General features: G+C 36.4%; 1 protein-coding gene and 1 long non-coding RNA gene across 2 annotated transcripts in view; one reads left to right on the top strand and one right to left on the bottom strand.

Annotated features, from left to right (window-relative positions):
- LOC140155634 (double-stranded RNA-specific editase 1-like) overlaps window positions 1-20,682 on the bottom strand; it is a 186,820-nt gene that overhangs the window by 41,576 nt on the left and 124,562 nt on the right. The window contains exon 2 of the mRNA XM_072178553.1: window positions 8,521-10,087. Within this exon, the coding sequence (XP_072034654.1) occupies window positions 8,521-10,087 (1,567 nt within the window). The remainder of the gene's footprint in view (window positions 1-8,520; window positions 10,088-20,682) is intronic.
- Window positions 4,196-5,504, top strand: LOC140155644 (uncharacterized). Its single transcript, XR_011859414.1, has 4 exons — window positions 4,196-4,651; window positions 4,783-4,856; window positions 4,984-5,053; window positions 5,184-5,504. It is a non-coding gene; the product is annotated as an uncharacterized lncRNA (long non-coding RNA).

The following is a 20,682-nucleotide window of genomic DNA, read 5'->3' as shown; positions in this document are numbered from 1 at the left end:
AAAAAATATATATCCGGGAAAATAAGCCGAATTTCCCTCAAAATGCTAATATTTCCCTTGAAGCAGCTTCCTTGATTCCACATTTTTTCCCGGGGATTTTTTCAGGCATGTTCACATCGTAACCAAAATATTTACCACAGGTTCTAATGGTAGTCTACACAAATGCCGATTTCATTTGCCACTTTATCTAATAGAAATACAACATGCTTTTTTAACTATTACCACTTCAGAAATTTCAACATTTACAATAAAATGGTGCCCACTTGGCGATATATATACAAGCGCAGAATTGAAACCCACAGTTATATCAGTGAGCAAACACCCAAAGGTGCACTGCTGCATAGTCAATGTCTGAGTATAGCACTAGCACAGAGACAGCTTCAAATAAATTCACAGCATGTTCTTATTGACCAGTCACACAGCCTCAAGATAAAACTTAAAGGGTACCCTTAAGATTTAGAACAACTAAACACAGAAAACCAACCGACATATATCCACAGCACTTTAAGCTTCCCCTGTTGCAGGCCATCTTTATTATCATCTCCCTACACGCAAAATGCTAATCCTGCAAAATTGTATCCAAAACCAGCAGCACGGATTACAGACACACCATGTATATTGTATATTGACATAAATATACTTTAAAATGCCACGACTATCAAATTATCCCAACCCTGCACAGTCTGAATGGGAGTAATCGCGTTTTACCGACGGCAACATGTAGAAAACTTGTCGCTGTAGAAACATTCATCTAATCACAAAATTTTGTGGTCAATAACCTTATCATGATTGAAGGTAAGGTTATGTCACTCGGATAAGGATGATGCCTTTGTATTGTTACAAAATCCTAAATATCAAGTGCTGGATAATATTTCAGCTAAAATACAAGAAAATGAATAATATAAACAAGATGATGAGATCTTGAGCTGGGTATTGAAAGATCAAATACACAGAGGCTGTCTTGTCGCCCTTTTAAAAGAAAACACCCGTGCGAAATTGGCAACACGAAACAAGCAAAGTTGTATGATATTACAATTAGTGTTTGCTCTAGGTGAGGTTGATGTCCTGTGCACCGCTCACACGCATGCTGTCACATCAAGTTTCATGGGACATCCAATTTGCAAATCGGAATAAGAGGCAACGTATGCCCTCTCACCATCTCTCTTCATGCCTCTCACCATCTATCTCTATTTAGCCACAAATGATTATTATTTTTTCCGGCAGGGATGCTAAAATGTTCAACACGATTCCTTGGTCAAATCACATAAATGTTGGTTTCTATGGGATAGGAAACTATTGTAAATTGCAGCGGCTGATGTTGAAAAGGCACCCTATTTTGATCTTAACCATTGGTTTCTAAGGCTGCGATCACATAGAAGTATATGGTATTCACTATTCGCTATACGAAATACGCTCATTCGATCAGGCTGAGTTCACATAGGAGTATACTATGTGAACTCAGCCTGATCGAATGAGAGTATTTCAGTATAGCTTAATACCGTGATACTTCTATGTGATCGCAAGCCTAACGGACATGGAATAATCAAATTCTAGAGTTGTGGTGAAAATCTTCAGGAATCACCCAATTGGGCTACAAAATAACATGTTAGGCACCATGGTAACACAGCAACCAGGTTGTATGTACCACTGCCGTCACATTACACAGATTTGTTTTAATTTACCATAGTATTGTTGAAAATAAATCCAGGACCTCATTTCATCTCACCTTCATCACACTCTTTAAAGAGCTATTTGCAAAGTGATGGTTTTACTCCATTATGATGCAATGTGTCAATGAACTCAAATATTTGGGGGTGAACTGAAGCTACCAAAATTTGATGCACGCACACACACATTAAAAACCACACAGAGAATGTTGTCTAACCGAATATAGATTCATCATGATTCCACAAATTGGCCATGAATATGTCCACAGTCATTAAATGTTTGATGACACCTAATTTCATCATTTATTTTATGCTATCAACAAAGAAATTCAGTTCATCTGATGCTGAAAGTTATGTCTGGTTATGCATTACTCAGTATTTATACGTCTATGAATCTTATTTTGGGGACTGAACACACATTTGAATGTATGTCATAATCATGAAGTTGACCATTCTGTTGCTAGAGAGGTACAACTCGGACTGAGATTTTGACCTATGGCATGGATCCTTTCTAGTTGCTTCTATGTTTTGCAGTTTGTTTGTGGGTTTTTTTTGGGGGGGGGGGGACAGGGGAGTTCCTTCAATCAAACATCAAACAATACTAGCTAGTACGTAGAGCATTGATTCAAATTAATTTAATTCAAATAGAATATTATATTACACCAGTGCTCATGATTTTGGCCAAGTGAAAATTAGATACATAAGAATCAGCAATTCTGTAAATTTAAAGAAATATTGTGCTGAAATTGGACCAATTTAGCAAGTAAACATTGATAAACACCATAACTAAGGAAACTCTTTAGTGTAAGAAAACTGTATTTTGTGTGTGATGTGCCGTTGCTTTGTGCATCCAGTACTTCTTAGGTTACCACTTGAACTTACGGTACTTTCAAGAATCAAGAGTATTTCATTGAAACGAGGAAATTGCATGCAAAGCTGAAAGTCTATATTTACAGCTTAATCCACCCACATGCAAAAAATTACAAATTCATACTCTGAAAATTGATGCAAACCTTGCTTTTAATTTAAATTGTGTTTCTTTCATCCCACAATGATTTTTGGTTGGACTGCATTGCAGGTGTGTGCACTATAAATTGCACAGGAATAAATGGTGCATTAATTAAGAGGGCTTAACAAGAGCATGTTTAAATGGCCATGTACATAATTAGGGATTTCCCAACCCGATCACGTGACCGTTGGTCGACAGCATCATCACCCGTGTTGATCACACACACAGCAAAAATGGTCAAGGACTTTTCAATACTCGTTTTTCCAAACTCGAGCATAATTTTTATTAATGAACAAAATAATTCAATCGTTCTACATTTCAAACAAGTACATATTAAGTGTTATTTATGTGAAGTTAGAATATTATTTTGATGTATATTAAGCGAGAAATCGCGAATTGAATGTCCGCCGGGTGAGATCGAATTTTGCGTAAAATTGTGTATACAAAGAAACGGCACCGGATTATGAATCTTCGCATAGCCGTTGCTTATGACAAGGTCACGGTCGAGGTCAAATCGCCTCTCGCCTATTGGTGCAGGGGGATAACGGAACTAGCCAATCGCTAGCTGACATTCCCAGCTATCCTACAAATTTTACCGGGACAGATTTGACCAAATACGAGCCGATCTAGGTAAGTTTGGAATCTTTCTATTTTAATTTGAACGATAAAATATTTTTCAATTTTTCTCGGATAATTTATGCAAGTAGTTAGGTCTAATATGCATATCCATGCAAGGTTTCATGTCATGTAGGCCTCAAATAATGTAGCGAAATAGATTTTTCTACCCCTACCCAATACCGCATTAGCACGCAGAAATACTAGCACGCAGAAATCTACTGCTACCCTACACACTGCATGAGCGCTGGTCGTAGCTTGCTGTGCACTACGTTCACGGCATAATAGGGTTCCGCACAGCGCATAAACCGCCTCACATAGCTGCGTTCAGAACAAAGTTTGCCATACTTTACGTGTATATTTAGCCTTACCAGTCAATTTGATAAATGTCCGAACATGTAACGACATAATGATGTAGTGATTTTGTAAAACTACCCCATATTTCTGTGATTTTAATGGTCTGAAAGTGATCGATGTTTCAATAGGTTGTGTTTGTTTCGCTCACTGTGCACGAAGCGAAAGCGCGCTGTACAGCTGTTGTTTTTTAAGCTGCGCGGTGTTGACAGATTGCGCACCCAATTTCCGTTGTGACGTGTTTCTTCCATTAAGCTGCTGTATAATATCACGCCCAAAATCAGGTGGCGCACCCATTTGGGCGTAATATCAGGATAATCTTAGTGTAATATTCCCAGGCCAGCGTGGACGGCGATTTAAATTAATGTCATAATGAACAAAATAATCTTTTCCTGTAAATTCTATTTCAAAACTTATTTTATCAATACTGATTTCAAATAAATGAAGAATGTTTTAAAAATCTTTTCTCTTTTTTTAATCATTGTTATTAAATATTATTTACTTATTATTATTATAATATTTTTTTTTTTGGGGGTACCTGAACTTTTTGGATGGGATCTTGATCGGCGTAACGATCTACTTTAAAAAAATTAGGTCCGCCCCTGACTTTTGCACAAAAAATAGATAAACAAATAAATGAATTAACTTGGATGGGATCTTGATCTATTTATACTTTATAGGCAAAAACAAATGTTTGATTGGCATGATTGGTGTAACCCGACCTACCCTAAAATTAGGCCCGACTCTTAACCTTTTTTTTGAAAAGAAAAATAAATAAATAAATATTATTTGGGGGATGGGCTGCAAATTTTGGGGTGAGGGCCTGACATTTTTGGGCAAGATTTTGTTTTGTTTATGGGTGGATGGGGTATGGAAAAAAACATAGAAAACTTCTTTAATTTTTTTTTTACATTTTAATTTTTTGACATTCTCTAGGACCAACAACTTGTATGTGCCACAGTACACCCCTTCCCTAGTGCAGTTTCCAGCAGCCTCTCCATAACAGGTAAATATTTTACAAATTCTCTGTTTTCACATTTTATTTTAATTTTTAGACAAAAATTGTTTCAGTAATTCATGCAGGTAATAATAATTAAAAACAACAACATAACATTGTATTTATTTTACATTCTACAGGGTCAACAACTTGTATGTGTCACAGTACATCAGTCCCTTCCCTAGTGCAGTTTCCAGCAGCCTCTCCAAAACAGGTAAATATTTTACAAATTCTCTGTTTTAACATTTTATTTTAATTTTTAGACAAAAATTGTTTCAGTAATTCAGGTAATAATAATTAAAAACAACAACATAACATTGCATTTATTTTACATTCTACAGGGCCAACAACTTGTATGTGTCACAGTACATCCCTTCCCTAGTGCAGTTTCCAGCAGCCTCTCCAAAACAGGTAAATATTTTACAAATTCTCTGTTTCACATTTTATTTTAATTTTTAGACAAAAATTGTTTCAGTAATTCATGCAGGTAATAATAATTAAAAACAACAACATAACATTGTATTTATTTTACATTCTACAGGGTCAACAACTTGTATGTGTCACAGTACATCAGTCCCTTCCCTAGTGCAGTTTCCAGCAGCCTCTCCATAACAGGTTGATGATGCAAGGGTGCCGAATTCGGAAGCCATGATGAAAAGAATGCGTACATTTACCAAATATATGCAAATTAGTAGTTAATTATGCAAACTTTAAAGTGTAATATGTAACACTGGTCCTTATGAATTGAATAAATACTGTCAACACAAATCATTACAGTGCACAAGAAGTCAATCATTACTGATTCATAATCAAAATCTAACTAAACGGAGGCTAAAATGACTCGTTAATTGGAATAAATGGCTTGAATATGCAAATTAGAAGCAATTCGGCCCCATGCAAATTTGTTTTTGATATTTCAGACCTATACTTTTAACTCCCATGCTTAAAGTAATCTCCCACATGCAAAAGCTACATTTGCACATCAAATTATACAATATAATTGACGAAATGTGGCTTTTAAGCCTCGGAATGTATACATCAAAAAATGACAAAAATTGACAAAAATTGGCCAAAAATATGCAAATTAGCGGTAAATTATGCAAATTAAGATATGTGCACAATAGGCTTTGGCATTTGGGAAACAACTGAAGCTTACATTTGGGTATTAATTCCCTTTTATCGCTGTTTCTCCTTCAAATTGTACAATACAATTGTCGAAATGTGGCTTTTAAGCCTCGGAATACATCAAAAATTGACCAAAATTGGCCAAAAATATGCAAATTAGCGGTAAATTATGCAAATTAAGATATGTCCTCAACAGGCTTTGGCATTTGGGAAACAACTGAAGCTTACACTTGGGTATTAATTGCCTTTTATAGCTTTTTCTCCTTCAAAATTGATTAAACATAGACTTTTTCCCATAATTTACAGTGTTTTTATATGATTTAAATGGTGCCATTGCTTAAGTACATAGCCTATGGGAATGACCTTTGACCTCTGGTCTAATTAAGGCCAAAATATGAAAACTTTAACGAGCCGTAACTTTTGATCCCATGGGTCAATTTTAAAAAATAAAGTATCTTTGTAATCAGGAAGCCAGGCTGCATAATCTGAGCTGTGTTTCAACTCTTATTTCAGTGTTTTTAAAATTGACTGAAAACCCCTAACATAATTACTGCAACAGGCAGGCAATTAGTCAAACCACTCCCCTGCAATATAAAATCTACCACTTGAATAAAATGGATCATTTAACTCTATTCAAAAGCAAACACTAGGGTAATATCATGGTTTAATCATACCGTAATATTAACAAAGACTTTCTGATGGCAATTTACATTGTATGGGGAATTTATGTTCCATTGTTATACAAATACTATGAAATGGGTTGTAACATTTGAATACCACTCGTCACTGTGGAAGATCCAAATTCAGCAGTTTATGTTATTCCAGATACATTCATTTTCATCCATAAAAAGTGGAAAAAGTGTGAAAGAATTTTGAATTCCAAACAAAATTGTCAAATTTTAGACCACATTTTGCTAAATTCAGCTCTAGATTTGATTAATTTTTTTGCTGGACACAAAAATTAATTCTATGCAAAAACAAACATGGATTACATCATTATTTGATTTTGCTTTATCTTTTTGCTTTAAAAATTTCCATGACCATTTCAAAATAAAAAACTAAATCCCAAAATACAGCTTTTTTAAATTTAAGGCCATACTGAATTCAACTCTTCTTTTTCACAACACTTAGTGGTTAGGATCAATTAGGAAATTGCATGTTTGGTCCTAATTCAAAACATTTTAAAAATTCTCAGATTTACAATCCCAAGAGGAGATTGTCTTGTAACTCGGTGTTTCTTGTGTTAAAATTTCAATCATGAATTGTTTACCCAGGTTATACCTTATTACTAGAGCAGATCAAAATTATCTTCAGATCTAGACAATCTACTTATTTTGTGAGTCTTCGTTTTTAGCCATCCTCTCCAATCAATATGTTGATCATGCTATCATCACAAATAAATGGGTGTTAGGACAGCAATAAGCTAATAAATTACATCAAGGATGCAAGCGAACGAGACCTGATTTTCCAATCCACTTTTCACCTTCTTGTCAAACGAAGCCACATGCAACGATGACGACACAATCTTGCACATACCTAAACACTAAGTATGCAAAGGGACTCACACATACTGTGCATTGGTAAACATATTTTATCTCCTCTCCTTCTTGCATCAATCATACATAGTCGCAAAATCAATACCGACAAAAAGCAGTGAACTACGCTAAAATGCACTAACACACTTCATAATTTTCCACCGTAGTGCCATCAGATTCTCTCACATGCCACAAACTCGTGACATGGTTATTATACCAGGGTGTTAAAGCGTTGGCACGTTAAGGGGGTGAGGAACAAAGAATCAGGAATGTGATTATCTAGCAATATGATCCACATTCCGGTGATTTGATATTACTGAGAGTGATTATCTCGCAATGTGTGATCGATCGACGTATGGCACGGATGTGTAGACATATTTGAATGAAGTGTGAGCCGCATGTTACGGGTCTATAATATTGGTCTATTATGACATTATTCCAATTAAGTGGGAAGTAAGAGCATGGTTGGATTTGTAGAACAGACACGTAGGGAGCCAATTCATTTGCTTGCCATGTACAGGTTGTCTCTAAATGATTAATATCAGTTCAATCACCATCTTTTCAAAGGCATCCCAATCCCAGTATTAGAACAACATTTTGCAGTTCAAATATTTAAGGGATGCACCATTTGACTTCCAATTGAGGCTAGATATTAAGGTAGGGTAAAGTTTTTTTTGTTTTTTGCACTACAATCTCGGAAAAAAATTGTATGCAAACTTGTAAGGCCTAATACGTGGATCCTGGATTCCTCTACCAGGAGTTAGTTTAACTGAAATTCCTTCCCACAAGGTAAATTCGCTATCGGAAGTGACGTAAAAATCGGATTACTACCATAGCAATGGATGAATATATCGCCCTGCACTACAAGCAGGTTGCACTCATCACCTGTGCATGTCTGCAATCACCATGATCATAGATTGAATACAATACCGCTCTTTTCAAAGATACTTATCTTACAGATGCGAATGATCAGAATGATATGGTTCAATGCATAGGTACCGCGTGAACGTTGTAGTGCAAGGCGATATAGTCAAAAATTGTATTCATCCATTGCTATGGTAGTTAATCCAATTATTACGTCACTTCAACAGCGAATAAGCACATTGCAATATGCATACATACAATAACATAAACACACATACAAACAAACACACAAACAAACAAACAAATACACAAACAAACAAACACAAATGTAGAAGTCTGTGAAAAAATTCTTACCTTGCTATTTTGTCACTACATGACATGGTTAGTAATCTCTCTCCTTGAAGCACACCATCCCATGTCTGCAATGCTGGTCCAGATTTCACTGGTATTGTGCCTTCTCCAGACTCGATCTTGGTTCTGAGCTGGCCTCGCGCTTTGCGATTTGGATGCTTATCTATCGAAATCTCTCCTTCTCCAGATGCTTCATGAGGAGAGAAGATCCTGGCATCTCCACAAGGTGATGTGCTGATATAAAGATGGAACTGCACTCCACTTCTTAGCTTGTACCCACTTCCTGCTGGATTTGGTACAAAGATGGACTTTTCTCCCTGATTTTTGCATAATATTCCAACTGCGTAGTAGAGGTAGCGTAGAAGACATCGCCGCGATACAATCTCAGCATGGCTATCATTCATAGCCAGCCCCTGATCTGACATATATTCCCCATTGATGCACTTTGTGCCTGTGGACACACATATGACGGTTGCTTGATCCACTGATTCCCCTTTGGTCATCACGATTCCTGCGAGGACTTTGCGTCTGGCATTAGGCGACGTAAAGCCATTGGTCAGTTCTCCGAATTTGCTTAGCACTAGCTTATGTACAAGGTCGGCCAACAGTTGTGGCTCGTGCAACTGCAGACCTTCACTGGGCACTGGTTGCAGTCCTGGAGCAGTTGCGGGAGACATGTTATAAAGGGCAGCCAAGGCAGCTTGGGCAGCGCGGGCTTTGGCTAGTTTCTTGTTCCTAGCGAAACCCTGGAAAGTCTGATCGTCCACTTTGATACTCATGATAAAGTTCTTTGAATGACTCTGTCCTGTCTCACCAGCAAGCTCATATTTGAGACCAGGTTTGAGTTCATTCAGGGTCATGATGGGATTCTTACTCGAATTATCAGAGGCAGTCGGGGGTGGTTCTGTTCCGATACCTGGTGATGCCGAGACATCTGGTGGTGAGCCGTTTGACGGTACTTCTGTTTCAGGTGTGGGAACTGCCTCCATATCTTTGCTGTCATCAAAAGCACTGAAGATTGAAGGTGTGGTCATTGGCTCATCTGTTGTGAAATCTGATGTGTAAATGTACTTGCCCATTGCTTTGTAAGCTTCGGAAGCATCAGGGAATTGAATGAACGAGCTGAGAGCTTGCTCAGCGGCATGAAGCTTGGCTGCCTTTTTGGTGCGGCCTTGCCCTTTGAACTCTTGACCATTAACCTCAACTGACATAACAAATGTAGGTGCATGTACGGGGCCAGATTGTGATATCGCTTTGAAAGTCAAACCAGGCTTAATCTCATTTAGCTGCATGAGAGCGTTCTTTGGCAGCACAGGTCCCGGTGCCTTCTTACGTTTCTTTCGTTTCTGCTTCTGTCCCTTTGAATCACCATTTTCCTTCTTCTCGTCTCCTTCCTCCTTCATTTCAACATCATCATCAGATTCTGCGGCACGCTTGATGCCATGCTGCACATTTTCTCCATTGGAGGTTTGCTTGCCGTCACCTTGGTTCTGCATGATGTTAATATTTTCCTTCAATTCTGAATCCAAATCTGGAGGAGGGGCTCCTGACAGTGACTTCTTCTTAATATCTGTATGAACACATAAATAAGATAAAAAAATAAGAATATAGAAAGTGCAACATCTTATTGACTATATACTCAAACCCTATGTATTCTAAAAGTCAGATATCAATGAACTACACATCACCCATAAGTTACAATGATAATGAAATTTGTGGTTTTATCATCATCATCGGTGGTGGGAGTGATTTTAGTGATTTTGTCTGTTCTGCACCAGATGTGACGTTGCATCGCTGGGTGTGATACCATGTATGGTTTACCCACAATTCACATAGAAGTAGAAAAAACATTTCATCACACAAATAAAGGGTTCACAAGTTGTAAATTCCCCCTGACACTTTTTTTAAATGAAATTAAACAATTGTAAAGTTATTGTTAGCCTATTTTTTTTACACCCCTAGTCCAATTTATGATGTGTTTGATCAAAATGGCATATAGCATAAAGAAAAGATGCAGTTTTGAAAGTTGCACTTGGTCCATTCAACTCTCCCAAAGCATGCTGAATGTAATCTACAGTTCAGAATATTCCACATGCTTTGTGAGAGTTTCATGGAAATAAGTGCAACTTTCAAAAATGCATTTTTTTACATCATAAGCCATTCTGACCAAATACAACAATGTATGACATTGTAAATTGGACCAGGTGTGTAAAACAAACAGGCTACGAATAATCCGATATAATTTTATAAATTTCGTCAACATCTTTTCAATTTATTTCAGAAGTCTAATAGAGGGAACTTAGAGTTTGTGAGTCCTTTATTTGTACTATTTCCAAAATGTGAAGAAAAAGTTAAGAATAAGCCACACTTTAAGTTACAGGTCACCGTTTTATTTGTTAGAAGCAAGGTAATATATAAAAAGTTTTTCAGACTTGCAAATGAACTTTTTCAATTTACTATTCTCTGAACAATGTAATATAGAATACACAAAGTGGGTAGACACAAGGAGTACAGCAGGTACTAGTACATTTTCTGTGCCAAATTCATTAACGGAAGAGTTTTTAAGCTCTTTCTTTATCAGTCAGCAGGTAGAAGCTTGGTGTAGCATGACCTTTTAAAATCAGAGGATGCGCTTAAAGTACGAGGAAAATTTTTGCCTGCCGCTTCCAATCTATTTTACATACAAATTGATGCAAATTGTAGATTGAGTTTGTATATCTCATCTTGACTATTTGGTTATAAACACTTTGAAACAAGCAGCTATAATGATCCTCATCACAATGGGTATGTGCTGGTGCACCACACACAAACATGCCAGTTTAAGATGGCGATTAATTTTGTGTTGAAAGTTGAAGTTTGAAGCGGCTAACTGTCAAGCTTTTCTATCTTATTGGAGTATCAATGTCTTGAATTTGTATGCGTGCACACACGACACATAAATGTCTCTGCATGCCTTGCTCAATGACTCCTTATACATGATGAATGACTCAGCTACGTCACTGAATTGTACATCCTGAATAGCTAACATAAGAGCAGCAAAAAGACAGCTTTTTATGCTGACAGATCTTCAGAACCTATCATCGATAATACCACACCACAAGAAGACCTACAAATGGTAGCACTTCAGTAACAAAGTAAAGTTATGCATCCCTTGACTGACTGACTGGCCTGTGTACTCAAGCATTAGTTCAGTGAAGTGACACAAAGCCTCCACAATCACTCATGCAAACACCCCCTCCCCACATGTGCGCTCACCCCCCCCCACACACACACACCCCCACCCCGAATAAGCGACCTGCGTCAAACACACACACCCCTGTGTCTACAAATGCAGACACACCCACCTTAATAACTGACCTGTGTACTCTTCTGAACCTGGATACCATCACAAATATATACAGCACAGCGATTCATTACCTTTGCGGAGTAGCAGTTTTCTATTTAGACAAGCATTTTTATTCACGACCTTTCATTTCGTCAGTGGTTAACTAATCGGGCAATAAAACTGGACACACGATTCCTCCATAATACGCCTGAGGCATAATGCAGTTTTTATATGCTTGAGTGATGGACTTAAGCAAATACTGCCAATTATAATTCCATCTCATTTTCATGTATGTGGCTAAATTAACAGGAATTTCTAAACTGCTGACTTATGATGATATTGGCTAAGTGCTTTAGACGTTGAGCCAAGTAGATGACCTCCAGCAAAAGCTGGACGGGTAATAATTGGGATTTTTTCGTATCTATTATCATCTTCTCTGCTATTATACAAGGTGTTCATCTGTCCGATGAAATGATTTGTTATGAGTATTGATTGATAAGAGTGGGTGGGGTTGGTAATAAAATGGGATGTAAATATTGATACAGGACAGGTTGATGAGAGGTTATGGAGAATACTCCATATGATGGCAATCTGCAGTTGCGCTTGACTTTTAAAACACACCTACCCTCAACAAACCCCCACCCAACTTACTAGCATTTACACATACACTCCCACAAATATAACACACACTGCAAGAACAATTTCAAGAATTAAAAAAAAGTAATTATTTCAAACACAATTTGGCACAAAAAAATCAATTTAATGAAAATACCTTATTTTAAAAACAATATATGAAGCTTTCACTCTGCAAACAGTTTTTATACAAACAGCCACACATTAATAGGCAAAAAAAAAAAAAAAAACCTTTAATGCCAAATTCTATTTAACTAACCGTCTCTCTGCACATCTACTTACTTAGTGTGAAAGGGTAACCACAAGATACTTTGTCATAATAAACACACACGAAAAAAGAAAAAAAATCTTTCAGACATATATATTTTCTTTTATAATGCATCAAAATCATAACCAATATCCCATATACGGAGGTTTAGAGCTTTATTCCCCTCATATCTCTCTGTCTTCTCTTTTGCTTTTATGCTGAGTTTGCTAATGCAATATGTGGTCAAGTATGGTGCTTGTGGCAAGGTTCGTGCAGATGATTTTCATCAGTCTGACGTATGTCTCTCTATGCAGCTTTGCAATTGTCATCACATGCAGCACAATTGTAATTCACATCCAATTTTAAGGAAAACTAGCCTGGCAGGCTGGAAAATTATTGCAAAATTACAAAATAGTCAATATCAATGACTTCTTGCTAGGAGGTTGATAATGATGAAAAGGCCAAATCAAATCACTGTAAGCCTTTTAATAAAATGACACACCACGTTACTTATACTAACAATTACCGCAATATTTTTTCTTATTGAATGCAATATTGACCTGAAATTGTGTTGATACAAATTCTAAAGGCTTATCTGATTTGATCGACATCAGTAACAGAATTACGCCATTTCAATTCCATTCAATGTCTAAAATATGTTACGTCTGATAGAAAATAATTTCCTTGAGTAGCTTGTGGTCGTGCAGGTTATATACATGAATTTCAAGCTACAAGAATCAGACTAGCAAGTCTCGCACAGTATTTTTTTTCCCTATCGTTTTTCTTTTTCCGAGGCCCCATCTATAGCTGACTGACAAGGTAGATGGGAAAATACATTTATCCAAATTGCTTCAGCACTTTTTTTTTCATTTTCATATCATAATAGTGTATCATCCCGTCTCAAATCCACCTTGTTTGCCTTCAACAAACCAGCGAGACGAAAAATCACTTGTACACAGAGTAACAAGGTGACGCAGAAATAAATATTATTAGAAATAAGGAGATGTTGCTTTTAGTATTGCACTGGAGACAGGAAGCCAAGTCCATATGCCATTAGGTGATGATGAAATTGCGCTGTCTCCGATGGCTGCCCCAAGTGGTTTTTGATTACTTAATACGGTAATCAAAGGTTGTGTGAACCAATATGTAGCCAATCTAGTCCTGAATTAGTTGTCGTGTGTACTGAAGAAATCATCGCTCTAAATAACTACTTCTTATTTTTAAATTAACATTTAGCTTGACGTCTTGTCTTACGTCATCAAATATTTAATACCTGCAGGAGCAATTTATGGATAGATCGTTTTGACACTGGCTAAGGATTCGTGTCATCCGCCGGGCATATACAAAATCCATCATTATAACTAAAACAGAGGCTTTTAGCTCCAGATATCGGTGTGAGAACACTACGAGGCAAGTATTAGCCTAATACCAAAAGAAAGAAAGAAAAAAAAACACACTCCTTACTTGGAACATAAAAAAAACAAAAATGAAAATGCAAATTGACACATGTATCTCATAATAAAACCGAGTCAAATACTGTAATCCAATGTTGGGTGAACTCACAACTTTGTCCACGTGCCCAGGCTTCATAATTGACGTCAACTTGTCTGATTTCATTACAAATCACAACGGCCAATTTATTCCTCCTAGATGAAAAAAATCAATCACTCTTTTGCCATTTACAAAATTGAAGATCATTTTTGGATAATATGTTATCTTTTAGCAAATACTAGTAGAATTGAATTAAATCAAGTATCCACGTTTGTACACAACCTAAACATGTGACTCTGGCTTTTTGTCTCATTGTTTTCAACTCAGATTTTTTTCTGAAGCTACTCAAATTGCAAAACAAAACCTTTTGTGCTGCAGGGTTCCTCTCAGTTTTTGGAACTGAACGTGACCTCATTTCCTGAAAATCAAAACCTCATATTAGATTTTTGTTTTGATTTTATTATCCAAACAAATCTCACAACACAAATTTGAGCTAATAACCTCATTTAGGGTCATGACCGACTCAGAAGATGAGTACTGCTCTCTTAACATGGAAATAACAATAAGTCCACATAATATTTATGTTCTTAAATTTTTATACAACCAGCAAATCCAAAAGAATCTTTTAAACAATTCTGCTCTTGAAATGTTTTCTAAAAAAATAGTAAATTTACCACAACACACTCAGACTCAGTTTGAAGATTCCATCCATAAACATTTCCACACCACATTTCCAAGAATAAATAAAAGAGCTTCCAGTTGACTTTACATGCAGCTTGCAAACTCAAGGCTTGAAGATGCATTCACAAGTTGACAAAGATGGAAAAAAAACCCAGCAAACGCCATTGGTGTTTACCTCTGTCAAACAGTCGTAGCATTTAACTTGCACTTGCGTAGCCAGCCACACAAATCCTATTAACAAGCTGAAGCAGTCTTAAAAATTGTTAACATCAAGAAAAGCTCTTGAGAAGAGATAAGAGATGAGTTGAGTAAGGTAACATTAACAGTGCATCCTCCTCCTCATCAACAACAACACGTCTGGTATGATCACACCTTGGAAACAACTTGTCTTGGTCCTACCATCAAGTAGCTTCATCAACACCGTGACAATGTGTCAAGACATGACGCCTGCAATGCATAAATAACACCCTTTGATCCAGGGCTAGAAAGTAACCGGCATTGGACTCACCTCGCTGCCAGGGGAGCTTGCTTCCTTCCAGCAAATAGCACGCATGCCGTATACATGCTAAATTGACTTGCTCTACCATAACTCACCGTCGTGTGGGCAAGTGTGTACGTGTGTACACTCAGGAGGCGGAGTTTGTAATGCCAAACAGGCCTATCATTATGTTATCCATTACTACACTGATACTAAAAATATACATTAATTTTTGATGAGTTGGAATTTTGACGGGTGGCTAACTCTCGTAAATATTTATTGCATTAAATTTGATAGATAATGTTTTTGTAAACATACCACCAATAATTTGATCACCATAGCGCAGAAACGCTGGCTGGCAGCAATGGATGATGCTTATGAAAATAACTGGGCTGGCTGGTCATCAATGGGCTATTCCAGTTGAAATCCACACACCCTATGGAAGACATTAATCTTCCACACAGAGTGTGAATTTCAAATGAGGTTACCTGAATGGGTGACTCCATTTGAAATCTACACCTTCTGTGTGGGCGATAAAGTTCATGTCTTCCACTGGGGGTGTATATATTTCAGATGGAATAGCCAAATGGTTGGCCAGCGTATAGATATAATAATGGAGATGTCCCTCTTGGCCATCACAGTCTTCATCACTAAGTGCAATATATCAAAGAGGCAGCTGGTTAAAATGAAAACATCAGAAAACAAAATACCTGGTGGAAAAATCTGGGCTGTACCTGTTAAATATTGTGTTAATTTTCAATATGCCAAATTGTATTAGTGGATTGATCGAGATGACTTAAGTTTATTGATTACCTGCAAAAAATGTAATACCGGTAATCATCTTGTCAATGCTAGCAAGGATGCTTTGAAGTAGGTAAGTTTAATGCTGCTCACTTTTTGTTGGAGAAAAATATTTCTCCTGTATTTTATTGTATGTGATAAGCAAAGAAACTGAAATTGGGTAAAAAACTATAACGAAAACATATATATTCAGCCTAAGCTGCCTAATACACACCAGATCATTATAAATAATCTTCTAAGTCACATAGTCAAAGGTCAATAAATAAATAATGGATACGGTACTTCTTCTTCCCTGGATTTCACATTCCCCGTCCAAACCTTTCAATAAAAGACGACGTCGTAACAGAATTCACGCTAAGTAAATAGAATTCGATTCCGCACTTGATTAAACAATAAACACAGCAAGACAGTAACAATCACAGTCAACACATTACCCATTCTAGCTAATTGGAAATCCACATGCCGATTCAGCCTTACATTTACACTGGGGCATTACCAGATGAAATTTTGACACCCTAGAGGTGTCTCACCACCCCATCTCTACAGTTGGCATCTCGATTAAGAATCGTTTGCAGGCAAACCAATTGGTACAGATTACGGCAGACTCAAGTTGAGGGTCATTGAAAGGGATTGTCTCTGTAATGGATTGTCCACGTTGAAACTCACCACCCACTTTAGCCATCAATAAGCTTTTAGTATATCTTTTTACGAGCAAGGGCTGCATCAATCAAACTGCATAAACAGAATGGTATCAAGATTCAAACCCTCTTCTTCATCGCTACCTTTTAAATAACAGAATCTGCATAAGATAGGCAAATGGTACTCTTTTGCTTATAAATCGACACATTTTGCTTCTTCGAATGACATGTTCCTATTTTGTGCATGCCATTTCAATGAAGCCGCTACGATTATAACACTCGATACAATACCATGACGTGACAACACAAAGTAAAAGCTTAAAAGCGATGCGCAAATAGGGAGGATTTAACGGCGTATCAATTTCAATATTGCATTTGTTGCCCTTTTTACCAAAGCTTTTTACTAACCTTGGTTGATGAATTAATCAGTATACTTCTGGGCAATTCCCTGCAAACTTGATGATGGTTTTTAAAAATTAACAAGTACTCAAAATGCACCTGCTACTCATCCCTATTGACCTTTGACCTTGTCTGACTCTTCCTGTATCTTGTCAGTGTTTCCGCCTGTCTCTCTTGTCTGACATGCATTAACCTGGTCACACAAAAAGCTTTTATGGAAATTAAAAATCAATCATGTTTTCATTTCAACAGAGAGAGGAAAACATGGTGATCATCGATTAATCCCATGGTCATGTTTTACACCTATCCCAGATGAATCATGAAAAGATAGATGAGTGTCTTGTTTATCATGAATACAGCGGAATATAAGGAAGTGAGAAGCACGTGTAACAACAGGTTTAACATGTTTAATGAATTACAAGCATGGGTAAGTCCCATTCACACAGTGTCCAAAGAGCAAGAGGTTGATGCAGGTTTTAAAATTAAATTAAAAGTCCAACTTTGGCTTTGTAAGTTTTACCATAGATCCTGGTTTTACTGACCCTATGCTTTGTGTTAAGTCCACTTTTGCAACTTTGGTGTGGCTTTACACCTAAATTTAAACCACAATTTTTGAAATCTAGAGTTTAATCTTGCCAATTTTCACTAAATATGACGCAAACCTGACTGTTTCACCATGGGAAACGATATTTGATGGTTGGATACTATACAATTCAATGGCAGGCATGCTCAACAAATCAATCATGAGGTACAACGAAATATACATTTTATGTTGTCCACTTGTATCCTACAATATCCCACACATTTGAAGTCAATACTCACATTAAGCCCATTCAAAACTATATCTAAACTAATTCCCTTTAAAAAAAACTTCTGGAAACACTTTTGCAAACCTTTTGCTTTTCGAACAAGAATTGAACAAGTCAGTATCACTTTAACTATCTTAAAACAATACATATCAGGATATCTGTGTCTCCTAAATATATTTTACATCTCCCACTCAAGAATTAATGAGATATTTGATACACTCTTGTTACAAAAATAGTATGATAGAAGTAGGATATTCTTCAAGGAAAAATAAGTGATTTGCTAAAATCATATTTTTGCATTTTTTTAAGGCCAGGAGAATGATACATGTATGCTAACATACCCTAAAGTGATGAGATCAAACATGTCATAATATTAATAAGAGTAACTTTGACGAAATACTCCGAACGCCTCTTCTGAAGCCAAAGCATAAAGGAACATGTAACATGTTGGCTTATGTTCAGTTAGTCTGTATGGACACCTGTTAGCTACATGCAATCAAAAGGAGCTTCATAATAATCAACACTGCCGTTTTTTTTTCTGTGCTGCAAATTGTTTTAATGAAATAAATACATAATGACAATTTTATTGACTTCTCCTTCACTATAAGTAGGGATATCAATGAGAAATTTCAAGTTTCAGATAGGTTCAATTTCTTTGCAGAAATAAACTCCTCTCTGCTTCCGGAGTAAAATGACACCAAGATCATCTCTGTAGGTCAAGCGGTTCCGGAGATATTAATTTTTTTGCGTTTCAAATTTGACCCAATTTTGACCGAAATTGGGTCAAATTTGGGAAAATGACTAATTTGCATAACTAAGGATATACAAAACTGGTAAAAAAGACCAGTAAGTGGTTTCTTTTTTAATACTTCCCTTCTACATGTTCTTGACAACAAATAAAAAGTAAAACAAGTTCCATGTGTTTGGTCAATTTTATTTTACAAGTACGACAACAAGGCCTTTTGTTCAGCTCATTAAATATGCGTAAATGACATACAGCCTAAATTGGGGACTTTCTTGTACATTTAAGTTAATTTTATAGAGTAACTATGTAAACTCTTCCCATTCAGGTGGTTACCAACTGAATGCGACTTTAAATATGCAAATGAGATGCATAATTAATTTCCTTAAGTACAGAGGCTATGGGGAAAATGCCTCATTAAATATGCGTAAATGACATAAAGCGAAATTGGAGACTTTTTATAGCAATTAAGTTCATTTTATATGATAACTATAAAAAAAGCTGCATCTTTTGATGTGGTAACCATTTGAATGAGATTTTAAATATGCAAATGAGATGCATATTAATGACCAAATAATTACAAAAGTAGGTAAAATGCCTCATTAAATATGCGTAAATGATATAAAGCCTAAATTTGGGACTTTTTATAGCAATTAAGTTCATTTTATATGATAACTATAAAAGCTGCATCTTTTGATGTGGTAACCATTTGAATGAGATTTTAAATATGCAAATGAGATGCATATTAATGACCCAATTATTACATAAATAGGGAAAATGCCTCATTAAATATGCGTAAATGATAACAGCTTAACTACGTGACTTTAATTTATTATATAATTAATTTTACACACTTAATGAGTAGGCTTTACATATTCAAGTGGTTATCTACAAAATCAGGCTTTAAATATGACAATGACATGCATATTTAATTGCCTTAATTGTTGCACTTTTTTGTTAAAGGATCATAATGTGCAAAAATCTGCCCTTCATTAAGTAATGCACATTAATGTATGATTTGATCCTTGATCTGACTGAATGTGCATAGATGTATTTTATTATAATAAAAGCACAGGGCAAAAGAGCACTGTGGAAACATTTCTCCCCAGCTTACAGACCCAGTCAGATAACTTCAAACCTTAAATTTGAAATGGTGAGTTTATAATTAAAAACAAGAAATACAAACACCAAAGAACATTTTTCTCAAAAAAGATCAGGTAAGTATACATGTATCTAAAACAGGTAAGTTTGTACATATGTAAGCAAAATAAATGCCATGTTGTTTTCTTGCCTGTAAAATGATATGAAAACCAATTTTAAAGATAAATTGATTTCAAACATTCTAATCACACACCCACTAGAGCATCATATGATGATATGATATTTAAATCACATTAAGGCAATCTTCATTCCATTCTTTTTCTAAAGGAAAACAACATAATGGATCATCTTCTGGGGGGTCAAACCTGATGGTATAAAAATCCATTTTGCCAATGTACTGTTGGTCTTCATCCTCCAAGTACTCATGCAGGTCTTCATTTAGGCTCTTCCTTATGACATAACCTTTGTAGAAACGATGTCGCTTCCCCCCCAGCTGTCATAAATTTGACACTTATCGTTTTCCCAACAATGCCATCTCCTGGAAAAGGACCTCTCTTTTTACGCTTTGTGGGTGATGTTCCTTTGAAGGTGAATTTCCTTTTCAGCTCTTCTCGCCTTGCATCTTTCTCCGTGTCAGAGACTGATGGACCTGGTACATTTGCATCAACTTCATCTGTGGGCTTCTCAAAGTACTGTAAAATTTTTGCCAGATTTGACACCAGTTCTTCTGTGGTCAGTGCTTTCTTATCATGAGTCATGTGGAACAGTTTGTGGTCGAGTTTTTTACTGATTGTGACCGATTTGTAATATCTGATTTGAG

The sequence above is a fragment of the Amphiura filiformis genome, chromosome 1, assembly GCF_039555335.1.
Source record: "Amphiura filiformis chromosome 1, Afil_fr2py, whole genome shotgun sequence".
Lineage (NCBI taxonomy): Eukaryota > Metazoa > Echinodermata > Ophiuroidea > Amphilepidida > Amphiuridae > Amphiura > Amphiura filiformis.
The sequence above is the reverse complement of the archived record's forward strand: the minus strand, read 5'-3'. Positions and strand labels throughout refer to the sequence as shown.